Here is a 20,877-nt window from a genome sequence, read left to right as displayed (position 1 = left end):
CAGTTCAGACCAGTCAGCTAATTGGTGAGGGAAAAGTGAAAGGCTCATTCAGCATCTCTTTGTGAGTTCTGCTTTACAAGTTTGGAGCTGTAAGGATTGGTAAGCATTTGGTCTTTACTGATCGTTTTTTATTTCCAGCAAGACTTTTCTTCAAACAAGGAAGATGAAAAAAGTTGATTAAATGATGATACTCAGATTGAATTATACATCTGATTTTGGTAAGTGCAGGTAGTTACTTTTCCTTTTTAAGGATCTTTTTTCTTTTAATATAAAAATTAAAAGCATTCTCAAAACAAATTTGCAATGCCATGTACCAAAGCAGGGCGACATTACGGGCTTAAGAACACTGTTGGTTCTTTAGTTTCACATTTTCTCCATGCTATAAAACATCAGAAAATTGTTTTGTAGGTGATATCAGTAGCTATGAAGTGCATATTTAAGAGCTTTTCATGGAGCTGCCGTTTCAAGACTTCAAAACTATCACAAATTTATGGTTTCCAACAAGAAAAGAAAAGTGGCTTACAGGTTTCCATCAGTATTTAGACTAGTAGGCTACAGAATATTTAGAATTTCTATTTTTAAGATCACTTTTAAGCATAAATGGTAAATGGGCTGGCTGAGCACTCTATGCAACATGCCTCATTCACTCATATTCAGTTTAAATTTTCGATTTCAATTTTATTTATACAGCACCAAATCACAAAAACCAGTCACCTCAAGTTGCCTTGTATTGTACGGTAGACCCTAGAATAATACATACAAACCCAACAATCAAATGACCCCCATGAGCACTTTGGCGACAGTGAGAGCAAGTAACCTCCGGCAGAACCAGGGTCAGGGAGGGGCGGGGCCATGCTGTTGGGGTGAGAGAAGGAAGACAGGATAAAAGACATGCTGTGGAAGAGAGACAGAGATTAATAACAAGTATGATTCAGTGCAACAAGGTCTATTAACACATAGTTATGCCGCAATAGGTGTAGGCTGCTGGGGGATTCCCATGATGCATTTAATATTTCTTCTTCAGTCACTTGTCTCACTCAGTAAGGGAGGATTCAGGGTCATCTGGTCCAGCCCTAACTATATGCTTTAGCAAAACAGAAAGTTTTAAGCCTTAAAAGCAGAGATAGTGTCTGTCTCCCGAATCCAAACTGAAAGCTGGTTCCATAGAAGAGGGGCCTGAAAGGCTCTGCTCTCTCACACTCCAGGCTTATTTGTTGTTCCTAGAGTATTTAAAAGTAGAATGGGAGGCAAAGTGATATCATTAAGATAAGATGGGGACTGATTATTTAAGACCTTGTATGTGAGGAGCAGGGTTTTGAATTCAGTTCTGGATCTAACAGGGAGCCAATGAGGGGAAGCCAATACAGGAGAAATCTGCTCTCTCTTTCTAGTCCCTGTCAGGACTCTTGCTGCAGCATTTTGGATTAACTGAAGGCTTTTCAGGGAGTTTTTAGGACTCCAGTCCTAATAATGAAATACAGTAGTCCAGCCTAGAAGTAATAAATGCATGAACTAGATTTTCACTCTGAGACAGGATATTTTTAATTTTAGAGATGTTGCGACAAATGGAGAAAGCAGTCTTACATATTTGTTTAATATGTGTATTGAAGGACATGTCCTGGTCAAAAATGACTGCAAGGTTCTTCACAGTGTTACTGGAGGCCAAGGTAATGCCATCCAGAGTAAGAATCTGATTAAATACCATATTTTTAAGATTCATATTCATACAAACACTTTTTTCTTCTCCTAGGTGCTTTCTATCTAGCATCATCAAAGAGCAACTTGGGCTTGAGTATCTTGCCGGAGGACACTTTGGTGACTGTCGGAGCCAGGGATTAAATCTCCACCCTTCTGATTGGCAGATGACCTGCTCTACCCCCTGAACTACAGCCACCCAAAAACTACAAATGTTTAGAGAGTGAGCCTATTGTTCCCGTTAACCATTTTAAAATATATAAAAACAGTTCAAAAGATTTAGAACTATTATATAAAAAAAGCAAAGGTGTTGCGTGTTGCTGCAGAAATGTTTTGAGAGAATTAGCCCATGCTGCACCGCTGCACCTGTGCAGCTCCACTGTCTACACTACATTGAAAAAAAAAATTTAAAAGAGTGCCACAATTACTAAGCATGCTGTGCTGTGCATTGTGATTGCAGGTCCCTGTGTAATTAGGGACCTGCATCACAGTTTGACCCTGAAATTACTTTCAGCGGGTGTCGTTGTCACCAGATGCCATGCCAGCTAATGTTCCAAATTCTGGAGTTGGGTGAGGTCTCGTCAGGCAGGGGAAATCTGGTCAGAGGCTGTCCTTGGTGTTGAGGCTCTGCTCAGTTTGGCAGTGTCAACCTTCACTCTGGTGCCAACAAATATTCCTTGCCCTACTCCCTACCCTCTAGACAACTGGCTGTCACTCGTGCAATTCTGCCACACCCTCATATGCATGTGTGTACTTTTCCAACGCAACCAAACATGTCCAAGAAATCCCCTCCTTGTGGAAACTATCCACCTGTTTCTTGTGAATGTGCCATTATGCTCAAAAACTTGTTCATGAGCTTCCTTGTTTGTGCTTATGTTGTGTACATCTGTGAGTTCAGTGGAAAATAAACTGCTTATTCGGTGCTTCAGTTGTGTTTTCAGGGGTAATCACAAATGTTGCTGATCTCTCAGCATCGTTTATTATCTGGTAAACAGTGAGAGTGTAACTACAGCCACAGCAGCTTCCCTCCAGCTTTGTCAGGCTCAATTTGGCTCAGTGCTGGCAGTGTAGAACTCAAGCTGTTCTCAAGTGTTGTCTGTCTGTCAACTCACAGGAGAAGCAGAGGGAAGTCAGACTCTTGACTCCAAACACTCCAAACACTTGAAACATGTAAAATATGAGCAATTTGTTGCCCAGTCTGCTGGTGTTGCCACTCGTGTGTGACGAGTGTTAGCTCCATCCCTCACAAGCCTTGTTAATATGAGCTGTAGCATCTACAACCAATCTTTTTTCTTTCTTTCTTCTTTTTTTTTAACCACATCAGCTATGGATTTGTGGTGCAGCTTGAGAATCCCTTTTAATCCATCTAATTCTTTCTCTGCACCTAATCCTTTTTTAATTCAACACCCTCAGTAACTTACAAGGAGACAAATCTAAAATGTAGGCATAGGATTTTGTCAGCTTACTTTGGCAAACTCCTTTTTCTCAATTTAAGACCCATTTCACTTTGTCTGGAAGACCACAGCAGAGAAAGCCTTAAGAGTTTAGGTGGGACGTGTTGTCTGGCTACAGGCAAAAGACGCAGATGCATTTGGAGCAGAGCCATAAAGTTCATCTAGGAATGAAGATATCTGACTAAAGCTCTGACGTGAAAAGATTTTTCAGCAGTCACCACATCTTTTCTTACTCTGTTAAACACTGTCAGCATTAACTATTCCCTGACATTTACCATCGCACAACTTTTGAGACTTTTTGTTTAGTCTGATAGTCAGTCTGGTTGTCTCATCAGTTATCATTAGCTAAGAGAGACTGGACTTGAGGTCAGAGGTCAGAGGGGGAAAAGGGTGTAAGGAAGGAAGATTACTGGAAGAATGTGGAAAAAAAGGTGTCAGAGAGTTGAAGGGTTCAGAGATGTTGAGTTGCTGAAAATGAACAAAACTACAAAGCCATGTAAGCAGTTGTGTGGCTTTCCTTTTGGAGCAACGATGCGGTGAAGGTACTTTAGGGAATGTCAAAGGATCACAAAAATCAGAAACTGCATTTCAGAACAATGATGAGCTACAAAAGATTCACTACAGTTTTGACCAAAGTGGTGAATAACCTGACAAAGCTGCTGCCTGTGATGCTAAAAAAAAAAGGGAAGATTTGAGTGGCTTTTTTTTGGCTAAGCTGTTGAAGAAGAAAAAGAGTCTTGCAATAAATGTAACCATCAAACCCGAAGTACAAGAAATCAACATTATGACGGCCAGAATTGCTCCTCTGCCACCGACCACGGGCAGCCGGTCTATCTAGCCTCACGCACCGCAATGTGATTATTAGGCCCTGCTGCAGTCTGGAATGCTCTTTAGTGGTCTGCTGTACTTTATGGTATATGTGAATTATCATTGCCTACAGTTTGCTGACAAATCATGTGCTTTCCCACCTCTCCGGTGCCCCTTTCATTGCTCACTTACGACTCTTACCCACAACTCTCTTAGCCCTCAAACTTACAATAAAAACTAATTTGGTCTCTTGGGAAATCACGCCAACTTTAGCTGAGGAGTGGCACCAGCTCCAAGTATCCCATTGTGCATTACGCATGATTCATTCTTCTGTTTTGTCTTTCCTTCTTATTCTCTCTGCCACTCACTCCATATCCTGATTTTTTTTTTTTTTTTGCCCCATAACCCCCACCTGCCCCTCACTATAGATGAATGTGCTGCAAACCGGGGCTTCAACAATGTGTTTACTGTGAACACTGGACATTCATTGGATGGGTGCATGAACTCCACTGGCAAATTCAATAGTCTGGCTTTTAGTGTCGTCACAAAAAAAGATGGGGTCTTTCTTCAGATTTCCATCTCATTCACACAGAGCTATTTGTCAACTTGGTTATGGGTGAATCCGGTCATTGCACAGTGAAGCCCCTTTCAAGCTCCAGCGATACTTCTTTGCCTTCAGGGGTAATTTGAGAACCAGTTACGATAAAAAAGCAGTCGAAGGTCATTTGGTTCTGTGTGATGCAATGTAATGAATCAGACCCATAATGCATTAGCTTTGCACAAAGGCAAGATGAATCAATGGGTCTTCCATTATCATAACTGATTTACATTCATAATATGTATTATTACACTCAAAGGGGATCTACTGATGGTAAAGCGGCCTATTGTGCTTACGTGGCACAATAGGCCGCCAGTTCTGATGGATTACTAGATACTTGAGAACAAGCTATCAACAACAAATGGCTTGTCCTCACCTATTATGAGGGGCCCAAAAAAGGTGTTTAGACTGTGGCTTGAAGGTAGAGTTTCCATCTAACACCTTCATTAGAGGAGAATGCATCCTCAAATACCCCAACAGCCACGCTGAGGAAATCCAGTGTTAATGTAGAAGATGCCCTCTTTGTGGCTTCCTGCCAAAGATGCAACATTTTCACGAGCGCTTTACGGACTGAGCTCAGGTTTCTGGAAACAGTCAGAACAAACTTATGGCAAATCCCATTCAGTCGCAGCTCTGAGCTCTGCTGAAGGAAGCATATTTAGTGAAATCGGTTAACTGAATTTTTTAGCAATAAGATAAGGCACGCTCTAGGTTTTCCATCTTGGGATGAATCAACTCACAATTCAGCTTTTTGATCCAACACACGTAGCTAAATGTAGATTTTCAGTTTGGGATGTTGTTCAGCATATTTCTTGAATCCTTTTGACAACTATTGTCAAATGGAGGTCCTTTAATTCTTCTTTTGTCTCCATAATGTTTTTGGTTTTTTTTACTTATGCACATCTCTTGTAACATAATAGTGGTGCTAAAGCACAATTTTAATTTATTGAAAGACGAAGAACGCCCATATCTAGGATAGGTTCAACAATTTCTGTTTTGAGCATTGTTTAATTTGGTCTAAAGTCAGGTCCAAGAAGCTTGAGTTAATAAAAAGAAATTCAAGTTTATAAATCTAGTGCTACCCTGTATTAATTTCTCCTCAGCTGACCGGCCACAGAGATTAGCTGTCACCTGCTGCCCTCTAGTGTTAGACACCGCAATGTACAACAAATAGGATCAACTTTGATTGTCCAGTTTTTAGTTCCTTCACAACTGATATATGTAGAATTGTCTTGATATTGTGATTATGATGCAAGTTTCTGAATAATTTAATTTATAAACCAAATGAATAAAATAAATTCATTGATTGATGGGCAGCACGGTGACGCAGTGGCACTGTTGCCTGATTTAGACTCCACCATCTGGCTGGGGTGTTTCTAGGTGGAGTTTCTATGTTCTCTTCGTGATGCGTGGATACTCCAGCTTCCTCCCACAGTCTACAGAAATGCAATCAGTGGGGTTAGATCAGAGATATGATTCTAAGTTGCTCATAGGTGGGAATGTGAACGCAAACGGTTTTCTGTCTTTATGTGTTAATTGGAAGAGGATGGACATTAATAGACTGATATTTTTAACATTTTAATTCTTTAAGTTTAATTCTTTATAGACTAAAAAAAAAAAAACCAGAAAGTGCAGTTTATTGTTGTTCAGTTGTGTCATTATGAGTCTTAAAATGAGTCAAGGCCAGTATATGTGAGCATGCTGAAAAAAAAACCCCCAAAAACATTCACCAACAAGATAAACCATTACACAACCTGGCTCGTGTAACAAAATTCTCCTGCTGGTTAGAAATGAGAATCTTGCAAATGCTAATGAACAATGTGACACCTTACAACAACCTTCATATAGTGAACCTGTGAATAGAGCCAGCTATTAAGTCATTCAGAGCTATGCGTCATCTTAAAAACTTATGAAAGAAATTCCCAGGAGATAAATTGTAATCAAAACTTACTTTTGATAAATGACTGTCATATCAATCACCCATACACAAACCACAGCATTGTGTAGTTGGAGAAAAAAAGGAATTACAGAACTAGCTGTATGTGCTCCTGATTTTGGTGTGAGCTGGTCAGGCTGTGTTTGGTCCTTCTGGTAAAAAAAAGGTGTTTGAAATCGTCAGAGCTTAAAGAAAATAGATTTGCATCAAACTGTCTTTAGTGAGGCGAAAGTTACAGCAATACATCTACTCTGCCTGCATACACACATGTAATACAGGCACCATGTATAAAAATACAGCACATGTGCAGAATGTTCAATGATGTATTCCCGATGTGTAAAAATTCATGTTTATCATGCTAACCTAATAGCATTTCAAAATTTCTGTATTTATTTATCTTTTCCCCGCTCACCCTTCCTTCCTCCCATTATTCCCCCAACCCTTCCACGCTCTAAAACACTCCAGGAATGAGCCGGGAAGGCACGGCATCGGTGTACCGTTTCCAGTCTTTGCCATACTTGCTGCTGCAGCGGTGTTCATCGCGAACACAGCGGTGGACCAGCAAGATAGTCATGTAAACAATGTAGAAATATGGAAGTATGTGGCCGAAACCACACGAGGCACAATAGGCCAGAGAGCCCATCAGGTCACCGGTGTAGTTGAAGTGCCGGGCCACGCCCCAGAAGCCTGAGGTCAGGAGCTTGCTGCGGTGCATGCCGCCATCGGCGGAGCGATATGTGCACTCAATCCATGTTGGTTTGCGCCCCCAGATGGAGCAGGAGCCCTCTGTGCGGCGGAACAGATCCTTCTGGTGGTTGGTGGAGCGAAAGATGTAATACCCAACGAGGCCGAGCAGCAAGACGGCGAGGGCGTGGGCATCGGAGAGCTGGACTGGGTGGTACACCAGGTACAGACCCTGAAGAGAAACAAATGCATTCATTCTTAAAGGAAGCCATCTGATTATCAAGGTAAGAGTATGAGAAAAGTAACACTGATGAAGTTTGATCTTGTTTATCCTTTTGTGTGTTTTTGAGTGATACCATCTATATATTTGTTACCTGCAGTGTGTAGAGGTATGGCAGCCAAACACAGTCTCCCCAGCCCAGATACCATCCAAAGTGGTCATGACAGATATCGATGGTCTTCAGGTACCACGCCTCATTCCAGAAGAAGTCCAGTACATAAATAGCCTATCAGAAGCAGAGGCTTTTTACTCAAATTGCAGCTTTAGACTTCAGTTGCTTCGATTTTCATCCAACAAAAGTTTTCTTTAAAGTCGCCCAAAACTAAAATAGCCTCAGTGAGCCAGAAGCTTCGGCTTCAAAGTCATATATGCTCAGTTTCAGGCAGGCTTCGTACTATTCCTAATACGGTCATCTCACACACACAGCACTAAGTGTGAGCACAGAAGCACCACCCACCTCTTGTTCAAACTCTGTTTATAAGGGAGAGTGACCTTTAAGAGAGACGAACTAAATCAAAATCAGGCTGAGGATGAACTGAGAGGTAAAGTAAAGAGAGCTCAAGAATAAAAATGTTTTTCAGCATTATGGGTCCGCTTTAATGAAACGTGTTGGAAATATATCATGCACATCTACACACAACCTTGACGTGAACATGAAGGATGCAATGCTCTGTTGTATTTTACGTTTCACAACATAAGGTGGGTTAGATAAACTTGTTGTACTAGGATATAAACCCGGATACTGACAAAAAGTTTGAGATAGTAGAAACTTTTAATTAAATTCTGAAAAAATAGAAATGTAAAAGAAAGAATTAATATTTACAGATCTAGTTTATTTCTATGTCAGCAATCGAAGGTAAGTTAAACCTGACCTTCTGTCATTGAACACAGTCTGTACCAAAGATCTGCTGAGCTGCATTCTACCACTGAAACAGGTGACACTATCTAATCTACTCATCAGAGGCTTGCTCAGGTTAATCAGTCCGCAGCCATAGTTCACCTGTTATAATATGACTGGGCTTTAGAGCTGCCAACAGAAGACTGCTGACCAAGGAGCACTGTGAAAGTAGGACACATCAGGGCTTTTCCTGCTTACAGGAATTTATGAGCATCTTGAGGAGGTTTTATCCAAAGCTCGATGAAAACATTTTTTTCCCCTTGGTTCTTTATGATGTCAGTGAGTGCAAATACCTACAATATGGCCTTCTCAGACATACAACTAGTTAAAGCTTCTTTGAATAGGGGCAGCAAATCTGGAGCTAAAAAACACTCGTTTCAGGGCCTGCAACAAGACTAAATAAGAATGGTTTTGAACAGTAAACCTTGCAAAGCCACTCTAGCAGTGCAAGTATAAAAATATCCTCTTAAATCATTCAACTTTCACCTGAAATTGCGAAAGAAGATTCATTTAATTTAAACCTCGTCTTACCTGCAGTACATTCACCAGGATCATGGAGTTGGTGATGTAACCGTAGAGTTCTTGTTGCTTGGCCATGTAGGACAGATTGATTAGAGTCCAGGCTACGATGCCAGGCCGGCCGTTGAAGAATAACTTGAAGTCAAACCACTTGCCTATGCGGGGGTTGAACTCAATGCCCATCATGTAGTTATAGAAGATGTTCCCTGTGAACTTGCTGTATAGTCAGAAACAGAGATGGAAGAAAACATGTTCAAAAAGTTGCTTTAAATTTCTGCTCCTCCTACCTCAGTGACACGTGTGCATCAGTACTCACCAGTCCTCAGCGTTGGTGGGGAAAAGATGCGCTTTTATGAAAGCAAAGGTGGACACAGCATAGCCCAGTATGTTAGTGCACCACAGCAGGGGGATCCAGTTGTCGAATATGATCGTGGGAGAAAACCAGTGGAAATAATGTGCGTTGGCAAACCACAGTGCATGAGTGATGAGCCAGCACTGCAGTCCATTGATCTCATACTTGTTAATCAGGCCTTGTGAACAGAGAAAAAAAAAGACAACTATTTCTACATACTGCTTTGATAATAAAAGCCAAAATCTATTCATCTTTTCACAGGCATGGGTATAAAACAGGTCCTCATAATTAAACAAGTGCTGTGGACTGATGAGTGGGTGTATGTGTGTGTTAATCACCAGCTGGGGTTCGTGCTCCTTCCTGCACACCACCAACATAGCCAGGGATGAACTTGTGGGTAATATCAGGAAAACACATGTACAGGAACACCTAAAGGAAAACACAGAGCATTTGAACTAAAAGACAACAGACAGTTTCTTTGAGTTACACTGCCCTCAAACTCCCCTGCTTACCTGGAAGCTCACCCAGACGGCATAGATCTTAGCAGCTGACCACGAGAAGGAGGGTGCCCGGGCCCAAATGGAGAGCAGGGTGGCCTCTCCTTGGTACAGATCCAACACAGGCTGGGTGATGGAGCACTCGTACTGATCACAGGCCATCACAAAGTAGAAGACAATGAAAGGGGCAAAGCAAAGGAGGCCGATTACACTGATGAGGGAAAACCAGTCCACCTCCCTGTGAACAGATCATACATGCACACAGATACAGTGTGAAGACTTCAAGCTGAAACATTATTCACCTGTTTCATCTTTCTCTAAATGTGAAATGTGAGTGCAGTACTCTAAACCTAAATACTTTGAGCCTCTCTTAAATAATGGTAATAGGACCCCCTAGAGGTACTTTACGGTACTGCATAGGAAACTGAAGTTTATTTTTTTATTTTTTTTTACCTATAAACTATCAATTATGAATAATTCCCAAAACGATTAAACATGTATTGGTTAAACAAAATAATTGCTAAGATAAAACTCCATTTTAGTACCAATCAGAATAAAACCTCACTGATGGAAAAGGCAAAAGATTACGAGAAAGAATTACAACAAAATAAATCCATCTATCCATTCTCTTATCCTTTGCAGGCTCGCGGGGGACGTGCTTCATGACTTGGTTCCATGAAGCTGGTTTGTACAATAACAGGAAACTAGAACAAAAGAGCACCAAAATGGAATGCAGCTGTTTTTTATTCTCTTGCATTACACATGTGAAGAGTTCAACTTCTACCAAACATCACATGATTCAACAAAAAAGGGAATTATGCAGTTTTTTTGTGGATTATCATTAAACTTTCATTTCTTAGTCAAGCATCATTTCTGCAAGGGAAACCGTCTTAGCCATGTCAGCTCTGTGGCTTCGGTAATGACCGACTGTCAGTCTGAAACCGATCAAAAACTGTTTAATGGACTGGCTCGAAATTTTACACTGACCTTCGCTTGCCCAGGTGATCAATTTTGCTCCTTAGCAGCTCATCCTTCATCACCAGCAGGTAAATATCATTTGACTGGTCTTATTGTAGATATTTATGGTCTCCAGGTGACAAATCCAAAAGCTGCAGTTATTGTCTCTAAATAAATTGATGGATCGATTCTGCACTGATGTACCACAGAGATGACTGCAGAGACTCGCAGACCAGCCTGGTTGTTAAACTGGGAAACAACAAAATGTTCCGTGCCAGCAGACCTGACGACATATTTGCAGCAGGTGAACGTGAACTGTAATGAGTGCTGCTCTCCTTGTGTTTTCAGGGAAATAAATCAAAAAAATTATAGGATAGACTGACATTTATTTTGGGTTATACATAGTAATTAACAGCTTAATATTTCATCTAAAGTCATCATCAGCTCCAGTTTGTGACAATAATGTGTTTATGATCAAACACTTGTCAAAGTAACGACAGTCTCATTAGCCTCAGACGTACATTCTGATTAATTTTTAATCTAACCACTTCTCCCTTGTGCATTACTCTCTGTTTACATATCTGTGTGTCTTCTCCCAGCTTTGTACCGAGGCTCATTTGTGTGCCATGAATATATGATGTGTTGATCAAACCGTTTATGATGCCATATCCCAAAGACCCAGATAAGTCTGAAGATTGTGTTCTGAATTTCATGGACTTGTTTAACAAATTGTTCCAGGATGTTGCTGAAAAAGCGGTGTGTCAGTGTTTCCATTTATAGTTTGTGGAAGATTTCAGTTTTTTGGGGTTTTTTATTGTCTTAATCTCAGTAGAAATTTTCTGGCGGTCCTCAAACTTTACTTTGTTATCAAAAGTTAAATGCAACAGCACTTTGGTCTTAAAACTCAAGACTAAACTTGAAATCACTTACTGATGTCAGTTAAAAAACAACAATAAAGTAATAATAACACATCTGGTCAAGCTTAGGAAAGCTGCTCAAATCTGAAGGGAAACTAAAAATCTAAATATGAAACGTCTGTGACACAAAGATCAGATTCTTTTTATCAGCATTTCCTGACTTTAAACACCAAACATTAGTATTATTATCATCTTATTAAGCTTACATCATCCCATCTCAGTATACTGTGCAGCAGGTTGGCTAGCAACACCTTTTATCTCTTTGTCATAATTTTCAAGGTTACCATCAGTGTATTACAAGCGTGTCATCCCTCCAGGTCTAAGCTAGATCCCAAGTAATAAGGAATTTAGTGTTTTAGGCCATCTTTTTATACAGAAACAAGAAAAGCTATGTTATTTGCCTACGGTTTTATATATTCTAGCATAAACCTGGCCCATGGCCATTTTTTTCCAGACCTATGGTGCTTTCACGCCAGTCATGTATGGCACAGATATGTACAGTTAATTTGTCTAACAGTGCATACAGTCCGATGACAAAAACTTGTTTTTAAAATAATATTTTAAAAGTGGTATTTAAAGACTCTTTCATCATCCTGTACATGAATGTAGACATGCTTACATTATGATCATAATAGTGAGATAAGGGTTTGACTGCAGCTTGTTTCAGATAAATAAATAAATGCAATTGCATGTGTAGAGAGTGAGAAAATAGTAGCACCGTTTAATTGAAGCATTTTCTAAAAGTTTTAGAGCTTAAGACAGTTCATTTTTAAGGTCTGTGTTCTCCTGGCTTAAAAAATGCATTTCATGGAGTAATTCAACTCTGTGTCAAGACTGCTCTGTGTATATTTAAGCCAAACACGTCTATGCATTTTAACATTATTTCTGACTATATGATAAACAAAGATTATATGTTTTTAATGTCCGAGTAGATTGTTTGCAGGAAAGACTCTCAACAACTTTTTAGGACTTTCTGAGAAGTTTGTCAAAACTGCCAAGGAAAATTTAGGGTGTTTTTTCGACTCACCACGCTCTCCCCCACTGTGCTAGCTGCTCCTTCTGTTCAGATCTTTTCCCATTGGCACTGTGCTGCGGTCGTCTCCTGGTGGTCTCCATGGTCACTGCTCCACTCAACTCTGGTGAAGAATTGTGCTATTAGTTTACAATCTGTTATCTACAAATGTGCTGCACTTTGTGCACCACTGCGGTAAGTCGGTCAGATACTCAGTAACTTTCACTGAATGTGCCAGCAGTAAGTAACAGCCTGTTATTAACCAAACAGATGTTACCTTCTAGTTCACATATTGACTCTTTTGTGTGTACTTGCTGAACAAACCCTCCAGAGTCACAGTGTCACTGCAAATCTAATCATGCAGTTTACTCCACAGGCTGCACGTTTCTAAACAGATAATGTGCTAATTGGAGGAATAAAGTGCAAATCCTTGGAGATGTGCGATAACAGACAGACCCAACTCGTTTAACAGGAAACCTGATGGCATGAAATCTTTTATTCTTCTTTGTATCTGTTTCATTTTCGCTTCTCTTTCACACACAGACACAGTCACGTCTCCTCCGTGTCATGCATTCATGCACTGTTGCTTTACAGTAAACTTAACTGTAACCCATCCTAAGCTAAAAAAGGTAAGTACTAAAACTTACTTTCCAGGAATTTGCATTACCTGCACAAACAGGGGGCGGATCCCCAGAATGTGACCCTGTGACCCGCCCCACAAACATGAGTAACACAAATGCACACCGTTCTGCAGCACTAAAGCTACAATAACAATAAAACTGGAAAACTTCAGTTTAAAACACTTAAGGCTTTCATGTATATAGTCCAAACAAATAAAAACACGCTGTTTTTAGCAGCTTCCTGTAGAAAGCTAAATCTGACGGGGGAGGGGGAAACCCATCGTTGTATAACGTAAACAAAACCGTTAATTTCCGGATTATGTGTTGATAGTATGATTGTTCAGTACATACGTCTGTCTGTCTTGCAAGATCCACTTCCCATAATGCAAACTTAATCTACTGTGACCATACAGAAATAACTGCGTCCTTTGTTCCGTGCACAGTGGATTTTAAAAAGCACACTCACAATTTATTCACGGAATACCGTTAAACACACGCTAAACAAATGCACCGTGACCCACTCACCTGTAGATAACCGTAACAAATGAGGGACAACCTTCTCTCCACTCCTTTCCTCTTGCCCAGGTGTTGGTTATAGAATAACAGCTGGAGAGAGCTCACCGTTCAGTTACAGACTCCGCCTATAGCGCCATTAAGTTGTCAGAGTCAGCCAATGCCAATCAAGAGAAGGCGGGCACGGGAAGAGATTCTGATTAGTGATTGGGTGATGCTGACTGGAGCCACAAGCGCCTGATAGCGTCACTTGTGGTTGAATGGTTCAGAAAGACTAAACAACAAACTTCCGACACACACATTCTCTGCCCTTTGACATTTGAGGATTAAAAAGTAAATGTTTTTGTTTTTTTTAAATGTTAATTACAATAATACTCAAGATATATGTAAGAAAATGACAGACAATTATTCAATTATTGTGTTGACATCGATACACGACAGATTTGGGTCTCTTTTCAAGTAAATAACTAATAATAACTGTTAAAAATGTTTTAAAAGTGTTTTTTTAAAACTAATTAAAAAATTAAAGAAGAAAATAAATATGGTCATTTCAATTCCCAAAAAAGGTTGAGAGGCTGTGCAAATTCGAAGTAAAAATGAAATACAATGACAAGAGAAGATACCAAATGTTTAAGTGCAGGAATTTTATAATTTCATTAAAAAAAAATACTTGGTCATTTTGAATCTGCTGGTAGCAGCATGTGTCAACAAAGCTGGGAGACCTACTGAAAAACAACTGGAGGAACATTTTGCCACTAAATAAGTTAACTGACAACAGATCATTAACATAACCAGTATAAAAATAGCATCTCAGAGGAGTTTATTTTTTTCCTTTTTTAAAGAGTTTCTTAGTAGTACAGATGGGTACAGGTTCATCAATTTTCAAAAATAAACAAAAAGAAAAAAAATTCAGAGAATTAGATAAATCAGTATTGGATGTCAGTGATCTTCAGACACCTGAGGCAGCATTAAAACAGGCAGAATTCTGTCATAAAAACATCCAGAAATCTTTTTCTGGGAAATCCGTTTTGACCAGGATATATCCTTCAATGCACATATTAAACAAATATGTAAGACTGCTTTCTTCCATTTGTGCAACATCTCTAAAATTAGAAATATCCTGTTTCAGAGTGACGCTGAAAAACTAGTTCATGCATTTATTACTTCTAGGCTGGACTACTGTAATTCATTATTATCAGGAAGTCCTAAAAACTCCCTGAAAAGCCTTCAGTTAATCCAAAATGTTGCAGCAAGAGTACTGACAGGGACTAGAAAGAGAGAGCATATTTCTCCTGTTTTGGCTTCCCCTTCACTGGCTTCCTGTTAAATCCAGAATTGAATTCAAAATCCTGCTCCTCACATACAAGGTCTTAAATAATCAGGCCCCATCTTATCTTAATGACCTTGTAGTACCATATCACCCCATTAGAGTACTTCGCTCTCACACTGCAGGCTTACTTGTTGTTCCTAGAGTATTTAAAGTAGGATGGGAGGCAGAGCCTTCAGTTTTCAGGCCCATCTTCTATGGAACCAGCTTCCAGTTTGGATTCAGGATTCAAAATTCATGTATGCATGTACATAACCCAGCCACTAGATGGCAGAACTCAGCTGTTACATACATAAATATTACAGAAAACATATACCAGTGCTATATAAACTCCAACTAAACACAGAGACACATCAGTCTGAGTTCAGAATGCATTCAGAACTGCCACCGAGTGTATTCATACATGCACCTTATTGTCAGTGCTGTGGAGGGGACTCTTAACAGGACTAAATCTTTGGGCTATCTCAAAGAGCGTCTAACTTTCCCAGATGAGTCTTTATTGCTAACATAAAATTCAGTGGTCTACCTCCCCCTATATGGCCAAGTGGTATTAGAGGTATGAGTTGTTGCTGTTCTTTTTCCCAATCAGCCAGCTACAGCAGCTGTAACATATATTAAACATCTGAGGTCTACTAACCTTCCAAAAAGCAGGCCCCATCTTCTGAATATCAAAATAGTTTTTTGGTTTTTTTGAATAACCGGTATGTCTCACGTAAGCCCCTAGATCTGATGTTTTTGCAACTAGAATCATAAGTGTTCCTCAGGGAAATAATGGGAAAAAACAATGATTTACTTTTAGATATTGTTGTATAAAGATGCTACATGATCGCATCATTTAACTGCCCACTGTTAACTGTTTGGATCATTTTTGAACAGGACTTAACACAATGTAAATCCTAGATCTGATTTCAGAATGTGAAAACTAATATAAGCAAACACAATGATAGTAACAGTAATTATTAAAAGCTGCAGAACAGGAGAGTCCTGGTTATTTGTCTATCTACTTTTGCAATCTGAACAGCTGATGAGGGGCATTTTCTGTGCGCTGCTGCCACTAATGTTGAGAAACACCTTAGGGTCGGGGAACAGGTCCTGACTGTCATCTGCGCTTATGCGCCGAGTGGCAGTCCAGAGTACCCAGCCTTCTTAGAGTCCCTGGGTGGGGTGCTGGAAGGTGCTCCACCTGTGTGATTGGGAGGAACGGCCTCCCTGATCTGAACCCGAGCTGTGTTTTGTTATTGGACTTCTGTGCAAATCACAGTTTGTCCATAACGAACATCTTGTTCGAACATAAGAGTGTCCATAAGTGCACGTGGCACCAGGACGCTCTAGGCCGCAGGTCGATGATTGATTTTGTAATTGTATCACCAGACCTGCGACCATATGTTCTGGACACTGGGGTAAAGAGAGGGGCTGAGCTGTCAACTGATCACCACCTGGTGGTGAGTTGGATCAGGTGGCGGGGGAGGACGCTGGACAGACCCGGTGCACCTAAACATGTAGTGAGGGTGTGCTGGGAACGTCTAGCAGAGGCCCCAGTCCGCGAGATCTTCAATGCACACCTCCGGCAGAGCTTCAACAGCATTCCGAGGGAGACTGGGGACATTGAGTCCAAATGGACCATGTTCAGCATCTCCATTGTTGAAGCTGCTGCATTGAGCTGCGGCCGCAAGGTGGTTGGTGCCTGTCGTGGTGGTAATCCCCAAACCCAAAGGTGGACACCAGAGGTGAAAGGAGACACCAGGCTGAAGGAGTCCTATCGGGCTTGGTTAGCCTGTGGGACTTCGGAGGCAGCTGACAGGTAGCGACGGGCCAAGCGGAATGCGGCTCGGGTAGTGGCTGAAGCAAAAACTCAGGTGTGGGAGGAGTTCGGAGAGGCCATGGAAAAAGACTTTCGGACTGCCTCGAAGAGATTCTGGTAAACCGTCAGGCGTCTCAGGAGGGGAAAGCGGTGCTCCACCTGTGTATAGTGCTGGCGGAGTGCTGCTGACTTCGACTGAGAAAATTGTCGGGCGGTGGAAGGAATACTTTGAGGACCTCCTTAATGTCACTGACACGTCTTCCGAGGAGGAAGCAGAGTCTGGGGATGAGGGGGATGACCCGCCAATTTCTGGGGGCGAGGTCACTGAGGCAGTTAAACAACTCCTTGGTGGCAGAGCCCCTGGTGTGGATGAGGTCCGCCCCGAGTTCCTGAAGGCTCTGAACGCTGTAGGGCTGTCCTGGTTGACACGCCTCTACAATGTTGCGTGGCGACCCGGAGCAGTACCCCTGGACTGGCAGACTGGGGTGGTGGTCCCTATCTTTAAGAAGGGGGACCGGAGGGTGTGTTCCAACTACAGGGGGATCACACTCCTCAGCCTCCCTGGGAAAGTCTATGCCAGGGTGCTGGAAAGGAGAGTTCGTCCGTTAGTCGAACCTCGGATATAGGAGGAACAATGCTGTTTTCGCCCTGGTCGCAGAACACTGGACCAGCTCTTTATCCTCTCAAGGATACTTGAGGGAGCATGGGAGTTTGCCCAACCAGTCTACATGTGTTTTGTGGACTTGGAGAAGGCATTCAACCGTGTCCCTTGTGGTGTCCTATGGGAGGTGCTGCGGGAGTATGGGGTGCCTGCCTGCTACGGGCCATTCGATCCCTATACAACCGTTGCAAGAGCTTGGGTCGCATTGCCGGCAATAAGTCGGACTCATTCCCGGTGGGTTATGGGCTCCGCCAGGGCTGCCCTTTGTCACCGATTCTGTTCATAATTTTTATTTATTTATTTATTTTATTTATTTATATAGCACATTTAAAAACCACAGGTATGCCAAAGTGCTTCACAGAATGAGTTAAGAGCAATAATAAATACAAATATAAAGCACAAAATACAAAATACAAAATACAAATAAAATATACTAACAGGCGGTTGACATAACTAACCAATAATACACCAGGCATAGTAGGCACCAGTGAAGTCCACACACAATGCTGAAGGTTAAAACATTATAAACATTAACAAAGTGATAAAGATAAGTTCCAGAACACTAAAAATGTGGGCTCTAGGAGGTGGGGACAGCAAGGTTAAACAAATAAGTTTTAAATCGAGATTTAAAAGATTGAATTGAATCAGACGCCCGAATAGCTATGGACAGGATTTCTAGGCGCAGCCAAGTGGCGGAGGGCTTTCACTTGGCCTCAGAATCTCGTCTCTGCTTTTCGCGGATGATGTGGTTCTGTTGGCTTCATCGGGTGATGGCCTACAGCTCGCACTGGAACGGTTCACAGCCGAGTGTGAAGCAGCGGGAATGAGAATCAGCACCTCCAAATCTGAGGCCATGGTTCTCAGCCGGAAACGGGTGGAGTGCCCACTCCGGGTCGGGGATGAGTTCCTGCCCCAAGTGGAGGAGTTCAAGTATCTCGGGGTCTTGTTTGCGAGTGATGGTGGAAGGGAGCTGGAGATTGATAGATGGATTGGTGCTCCGGCCACAGTGATGCAGACGCTGCACCGGTCCGAAGCTCTCAATTTACTGGTCGATCTACGTCCCTACCCTCACCTATGGCCACGAGCTGTGGGTAGTGACCGAAAGAACGAGATCGCCGATACAAGCGGCGGAAATGAGCTTCCTCCGAAGGGTGGCTGGCCTCTCCCTTAGAGATAGGGTGAGAAGTTCAGCCATCCGGGAGGGGCTCAGAGTAGAGCCGCTGCTCCTCCACATCAAAAGGAGCCAGCTGAGGTGGTTCGGACATCTGACAAGGATGCCTCCTGGGCGCCTCCTGGGTGAGGTGTTCCGGGCATGTCCCACCGGGAGGGGCAGACCCAGGACACGCTGGAGAGATTATATCTCTCGGTTGGCCTAGGAACGCCTTGGTGTTCCCCCGGATAAGCTGGAGGAGGTGGCTGGGGAGAGGGAGGTCTGGGATTCTCTGCTTAGGCTGCTGCCCCCCGTGACCCGGCCCCTGATAAAGCGGAGGAAGATGGATGGATGTTAGAGATTCCAGCAGTGCATCACCCTGTCCATGCAATCAGCACCAAACACAGATCTTCTGAAACTATTTAATAACAATAAATAGATGGGGCTGCCTGTGCCCTGGGCATGAAGTCACTCTACACGTTCAAACACAAGGTTGTAAGTTTTTTTTTTGCAGTGTTTGGAGGACTAGAAGATAAAAAAAACTCAGTCCTGATTTTGACTCTTCTGCAAGTGCCTCCCTGATGAAAAGCTCTGTTTCTTGTGTTAACGTCTCAAATAACCCCCATCTTTCTCCTTTTCTTCAGTTTCGTTTAGTGGTCTCTAAAACTTGCTTCCGTTTCATGTAATTCCTCCCTTATCTCCCTCTGCGATTTCCCACATGTTTGTTTTTCACCAGTTTTCTGTTTCTGTAGTCCTTATTCTCTTTCTGTCTTTCCTCTCCTCTCTTCTATACTCTTTGATCAGGTGCCTTGTTGCTATGCTGTATCCAGACAGTGTGATGTATCTGGGCCAAGCAGCAGTCAACAAAACTTCACAATGGCTGTCTCTGAGAGAAAGAAAAGATTTTGTGCTGTTGGTACCTTTTGTTACCTTGTGAAAGGTGAAATTTGATGTAAAAACGTGTCAGTCTGCTCTCAGGGAGTTCAGTCATTGAATACTTTTGGTTTTCTGTTTTTGGATTCCTGTGGAAATTCCACATTGTTTCATAAGGAACAAGCCATATTAGTAGGCCAGGAATCGCATATTAATGAAACCCAGTCAGTTAAAATTATAGCTGTTGTTCTTGTTATACCTTTTTTTCCTGCTTCTTTTTTTATTTTTCTTTATATTTGTTGTTCATGGCTGTTGTTTACTTTTCATTGACTTCTGCCTGCTCCACTCTGTGTGTAATGAGAGGCTCGCACATAAAGGCTTTGTGAGGACATTCACTGACATTAATGTATTTCGAAACCTGCTAGGTGTCAAACCCTCATAACCTAAAATTGCCCATTATTGTATATCATTTGTTTTGTATTACTCTAATAACTGGGAATGTTTTAATCCATGTGTTAAATGGACCAGAGATGCATATGCACACACATTATTCTCCTCCTTCTGATTGCCTGGATGTGATGCAGGCTCATCAGCTGGGTAGACCATTAAGATGAAATGTGTGGCACATGTTTTTTAAACAATGTCCTTATCTGGGTCTAGATTTTACTTTTTGTGACATTCAAGCCTCTGTTCCCTTTATGATTCATGGATTATTCAAACTGAAAAGGTTAATATGAATATGAAAGTGCATGGAGGAAGGTCTGTGCTCTGTTTCTGCGTGTTTGCGTGATTATTATAAAAAGAACTACTGGCAGTGGTGGCATGGCACATAAGGTGGGTGGGTGCTGGGCCTGGGGGTGGGGTGGGGGTTTGTCTCATTGCCTGACATGTCTTACTCTAATCGGATCCCCTGGGAGAGTGCATGTGTGGGTCTATATGCCTGTATAATGTTCTGAATTTATGAATATTGTTTATACGTGTGCCACTCTCGATCGTGCATACTCTGTGTACGACTGCGTGCTCGCTGTGAGTGTGCGAGTGTCTTCTGCATGTGAGGCCCATGCTGCATCATAGACACAGTGCAACATAGCTCTTAAATTATTTACAAATAAATGAAAGTGAAAAATTAATGAGAGCAGATTCTTTCTTCTGTTTGTCCTCCTCCTTACCCCCACCCCTGTCCTGATATAAATATCCTCATGCCCTCCAATCTCCTGCTTAGTCTCACTATCATTGTCATTAGCACAAAAATTCAATACTCAGCTTATTCTTATTACTGTATATCTGCAAAAAATGTACATACAAATTAATTTCAGAATGACTTTA

The 20,877-nt window shown here is 41.7% G+C and overlaps 1 protein-coding gene across 1 annotated transcript; it reads right to left on the bottom strand.

Annotated features, from left to right (window-relative positions):
- Nucleotides 1–6,173: 6,173 nt before the first annotated feature.
- Nucleotides 6,174–13,880, bottom strand: dhcr7 (7-dehydrocholesterol reductase). Its single transcript, XM_040011808.1, has 8 exons — nt 13,752–13,880; nt 12,622–12,730; nt 9,736–9,958; nt 9,562–9,652; nt 9,188–9,401; nt 8,884–9,088; nt 7,549–7,680; nt 6,174–7,406 (listed from the first exon to the last, which is right to left on the bottom strand). Exons 2-8 carry the CDS (start codon nt 12,708–12,710, stop codon nt 6,942–6,944), a joined length of 1,419 nt encoding a protein of 472 aa, XP_039867742.1. The 5' UTR covers nt 12,711–12,730; nt 13,752–13,880; the 3' UTR covers nt 6,174–6,941.
- Nucleotides 13,881–20,877: the final 6,997 nt, after the last annotated feature.

The sequence above is a fragment of the Simochromis diagramma genome, unplaced genomic scaffold (genome assembly GCF_900408965.1).
Source record: "Simochromis diagramma unplaced genomic scaffold, fSimDia1.1 OVJJ01000603.1, whole genome shotgun sequence".
Taxonomy (NCBI): Eukaryota; Metazoa; Chordata; class Actinopteri; order Cichliformes; family Cichlidae; genus Simochromis; species Simochromis diagramma.
This window is presented reverse-complemented; position numbering and strand designations above follow the sequence as displayed.

Bases quoted from the DNA above. Each gene is read 5' to 3' on its own strand.
- dhcr7 (XM_040011808.1), bottom strand. From the start codon at position 12,710: ATGGAGACCACCAGGAGACGACCGCAGCACAGTGCCAATGGGAAAAGA. The intron at 9,959-12,621 runs GTGAGTCGAAAA...ATCTGTTCACAG, and splicing joins GCACAGTGGGGGAGAGCGTG to GGAGGTGGACTGGTTTTCCC. The intron at 9,402-9,561 runs GTGATTAACACA...TCTGTTCACAAG, and splicing joins AGGAGCACGAACCCCAGCTG to GCCTGATTAACAAGTATGAG.